The following is a 4,293-nucleotide window of genomic DNA, read 5'->3' on the forward strand; positions in this document are numbered from 1 at the left end:
AACTCGTTCCCGTTCTCGTAAAAAATAAACGGGAAATAATCCTCCCATGTTACATTTTAACATAATGGTGTTCCAATGTTTTTTTTTTAAAAAAAAGCGATGATGTTTCAATTTTACACCTCTCATGAATCACGATAAACATGAAATAACCCCTACCCATCAATGTCTAACAAGAAAAGATATAAACACAATTAGAACATAAACTGCTAAGGAGATAATGCACTCTAACGAGGACTATACAATCAAGACAAAAACCCGATGACTTGTTCTTATACCAAGTGAATCAAATTACATATGGAACCTAATAAATAATGGACAGCCTCTATCAGTCAGAACTTTGCATCTATTACTATTGAAAGTATGAACTAATAATATATATTACGCGAATCTTATCGAAGACAGTATTTGCTATTACTCTATCTGTAGGCACCCTAAAAATGTTGTATATTTTACGATGAAGAATGTATAGATCAGATTGACTAAGGTACCATAAAAATATCTACAAAGTCACGGGATCCTACTCATTCAATGAGTACCACCAAACACTAAATTATACTTAACTGACTGCTCCTTATTCTCTAGTAGCCGTCAACCTTATTTGTAGTCATTTACCAGTATACATGATGCTTCCGATCTTGCAACTCAGTGAAAGAATAAGAACAGAGAAACCAGTCAGGAAAATCCAGCCATGCGACAACACAAATGCAGTCTTGCCAGAAACAGGTATCAAAGCATCCGAATTAACATCCGGTTGACAAAACCCAGTGGATATTACAGTGCTAAACCCTCCATTTTTGCCCATCGTCCAATCCATCGCATTGCCTCTTAAAGTAATGTCTGTTATGCTGATCATACCTGTAGTTATATGAGCTGGATGGGAAGACTGAGCTACAGGATGAAGCCCAAGAGCAATCTCCTTAGCAGGAAACTCCATAGCATGTGCAGGCGCAGCAGGGATGCTGGCTAACCAACCATAGGCCTGCTTAACAAGTGGATTTGTACTTCCTGCCAAACAGAAAAAATTTCCCCACATTGGTAAAAAATAATTGAGAACAATATAAAAGTCAGAATGGATAGCATACTAGTTTACAAGCTATATTGCACACAGCAGTACACACATCAAAATAACACCTTGAGAAACTAGGATGTAAAGTGAACAGCAGTCTTACCTGGTGCAAACTTTGCCTCATGTGTATTCTGCACTGAAGAAGCCTCATTTCTGGTTTGTGATTCAGAATTATGATTACTAACCACAGCTTTATCAGCAGTTTCTCCCTCCACATTCTGTCAATGACCCAAAAAATGTTCAATATACAGCTATAATACAAGGCAAATAACAGTAAGAATAGAGTCCACCATAACCTGCCGAGTGAAAGGTGATCCTTGGTTGGGAATAAAATTTTCACTCTCTTGAATCTGAGGAGAATCAAAAGATATATACTTGTAAATATCATCATCAGGGAGTGAAAGATACTCGTCTAGAATGTCATTCGCAGGAGGATCAGCCTCAGTAGATCTACTCCCATTCCCAATTGCAATATCATTGTATTCCAAGAATGATCCATCAGTCGGAAGATTCTCGTTGGCATCCCAGAACAGATCCAGATTCATATCATTTGATGCATCATTAAAATTCAGATGATTGCCAATATTGATCAGCTCACCATTGTCTCTGTTGTTCACTGAATTTGTATCCACGCCATGTTGCTCAGTCATATCAAGAGGCCAGTCATTTTCAGGCCGAGAAATTCCAAAAGTGCCTGCTGATGGCTCCTGATCCTTGATGAATACTTTGGAATACTCAGCATGGCTACTACACTCCCCATGATGAAAGTTCAGTGATGGAAAAGTATCACTCCCAATTATATCATTCCAATTAAGCTCCTGCATATTGAAGACATATTTTAGTTAGTGAATGCCAGGCCATTCAGAGAAAACAACCCACCCGGCTTAAAAAAACACAATCAACAGCAGACATGTATCATTGATCAGAAAAGGCCACAACATTAACAAAACCAGTGGTAGGACTACATATTCATGAACGATGAGAAATACATAAATCTGCATGCACAAAATGCTCACTCAACAATCAAGTCAGTAATTCACACTCAACCCTTCCCTAATATGTTTTCAACATCTTCTGATGAAAGAAAAAACTGTACTGAAATGCATCTACATACCAACTTAGAAAAAGTAGAAATTACAAGGAAGACCTCTCCCAAACACCATTAAATAAACGACAGCATAAACAACGTTAGGGCTAATAGCAACCCACAATACTGAAATATAAAACACCTGTACACAGTACGAGAACAAAAAAATTACAGAGGACAACACACACGACAAGGTAAAAACATAACCAAACATAAAAACAATAGCATAAACATCCATACATGCAACTATTTGAAAGAGAGGGAAAAAAAGACTCATAAAGAACTCACCCAACCTGCACACAGAAAAGTTCAGTTAATCCGTTTATTTTAAAAACAAAATAGGAAGATTCCAAGCCCAATATAGAACTATTTACCGATATATCATTTGGGATACAATTACAATACAATAGAATGAATACACACCATGTCAAGGTCGTTGGTTTCAACATAGGCCCCAGCATTGAAAACCTCATCATCAAAATTAGCCTGAAAGGAAGGAGGAGGAGCCACCATATATTTATTATCAACAGTTGCCGTCAAAGGAGGATGAGCCTCCGCATTATCAGCAACTACCGACAAGGGAGGAGGAGGAGCCACCGCGTTATGAGGAACCAGCAAGGGAGCCACGTCCTTCTGCTCATTCTCCTCCTCCTCCTCCTCCTGCTCATCCTCAACATCCCACTCCTTCTCATCTAAGGGAGCACCATATTTTGCCCCATTCTTCGGCCCAGAACCACTCTTCTCGAAAATCCTACACACCACAAACACATCCTTCTCCCCCCCAAACAAAGAGTCAGTATCAACATTCAACACATCACAACATCAAATAAAAAACATTCAAGCAAGGAAAGAAAGAAAGAGATAGATAGAAATAAAAAGAAGTACCGGCACTGTGCCGGCACGTGCCAATTCCTCGTCGAGCATCTTGTACTCGTGCATGACCCAATTGGTGCGGCGCCCGTGTGGGGCCCGGCCGCTGTGGTAAACGAGCGTCTTCTTCATTCCGACGGTGCGGTCGCCGTGGGTGACGGGGCGGTCTTTTCCGGTGGTCTTCCAGTAGCCCCTATCGGTGGCGCGGTTCGTCCTCGACCCGTTTCCGTACTTGCGGTCCAGCGCGCTGAAGAAGTACCATTCCAAGTCCTTCGTCTTCAGCTTCGACAGAGCTGAAACACCGAAACAAATTAAAACAGTTCCAAAATTCTCAAAAGCCTATCTATTGAGACCACAAAAAAGGGGAAGGAAGAAGATAATTGTGTGCTAACGGGGAAGGTCCCAGGGCTCGAGCTTGTAGACGTCGACAACGGCGATGTGGTCGTAGCGGGAGAGGTTTCCGGTCATCTTGCGCTTCAGGTAGAACACCACCAGCTCTTCGTCGGTGGGGTGGAATCGGAACCCTGGGCCCATCCGTGCCATCGATTCGATTCAAGAGAGATGAATCGCTGAAGGAGAATTTGGGGGTTAGGGTTTTGTCAATTGGTGTGGAGAAGGAAGAGAGAATTGGGAATTTGGGATTGTGAATGGGAGAGATTTGGTTTGGATGATGCAATTGCAAACGTAGAATAAGGAAGAGAGAGTAGTAGAAGAAGGCTCTAGGTGGTTGGAATGTGCCAAGAAACAACTATGATGTGACGAGGGTGACGTGGTGGGATTGGCTGGGTGATGTACATGAAAAAAAATATGACTTAAGCTCCTTTTCATATATTATGTTTAGTAGTTATTTTGTTTTCATATAACAAGTTTTATTTTGATTTTTTATATTTTTAAAATATATTATTATAATTTTTTTTTAGGATTTTTATTATTTTATTAATCTTTAAATTTTAAAAATTTCATTTTGTTCCAAAAGTTAATAGAATATTAATGTTTTTAATGAAAAATTAAAAAAAAGGTAAAAAATGATAAATTTTGAAAAAATAAAGCATCAGAATAAATGTTGTGCTGTAAAGGAAGATTTTGATTTAAGATTTTGAGGTATATACTAGTTTTCCCTACAGTGATTTAGCAAATATTTAGTGTTTTTTATATTTAAAAGATATTTCATTAATTATTAGTATTTTGACCTAATTAAAATTTATATTACTGTTAAAAAATAGATTATAATTAAAAAATGTTTTCTAATTTATAAATTATATTTTAAATT

At 38.5% G+C, this 4,293-nt stretch overlaps 1 protein-coding gene across 1 annotated transcript; it reads right to left on the minus strand.

Moving 5' to 3' along the window:
* Nucleotides 1–215: 215 nt before the first annotated feature.
* LOC114402313 (NAC domain-containing protein 53-like) lies at nucleotides 216–3,780 on the minus strand. Its single transcript, XM_028364827.1, has 6 exons — nucleotides 3,416–3,780; nucleotides 3,039–3,316; nucleotides 2,577–2,924; nucleotides 1,363–1,884; nucleotides 1,170–1,284; nucleotides 216–1,005 (listed from the first exon to the last, which is right to left on the minus strand). The coding sequence occupies exons 1-6, from the start codon at nucleotides 3,564–3,566 to the stop codon at nucleotides 605–607; spliced, it is 1,815 nt and encodes a 604-aa protein (XP_028220628.1). The 5' UTR covers nucleotides 3,567–3,780; the 3' UTR covers nucleotides 216–604.
* Nucleotides 3,781–4,293: the final 513 nt, after the last annotated feature.

The sequence above is a fragment of the Glycine soja genome, chromosome 20 (genome assembly GCF_004193775.1).
Source record: "Glycine soja cultivar W05 chromosome 20, ASM419377v2, whole genome shotgun sequence".
Classification (NCBI taxonomy): domain Eukaryota; kingdom Viridiplantae; phylum Streptophyta; class Magnoliopsida; order Fabales; family Fabaceae; genus Glycine; species Glycine soja.

Excerpts from the sequence above, each read along its gene's own strand:
- LOC114402313 (XM_028364827.1), bottom strand. The coding sequence starts at position 3,566 with ATGGCACGGATGGGCCCAGGGTTCCGATTCCACCCCACCGACGAAGAG. Across the intron at positions 1,885-2,576 it reads AAACCAACGACCTTGACATG|GAGCTTAATTGGAATGATAT; the intron begins GTGTGTATTCAT and ends TTCAATATGCAG. Across the intron at positions 1,006-1,169 it reads TGAGGCAAAGTTTGCACCAG|GAAGTACAAATCCACTTGTT; the intron begins GTAAGACTGCTG and ends TCTGTTTGGCAG.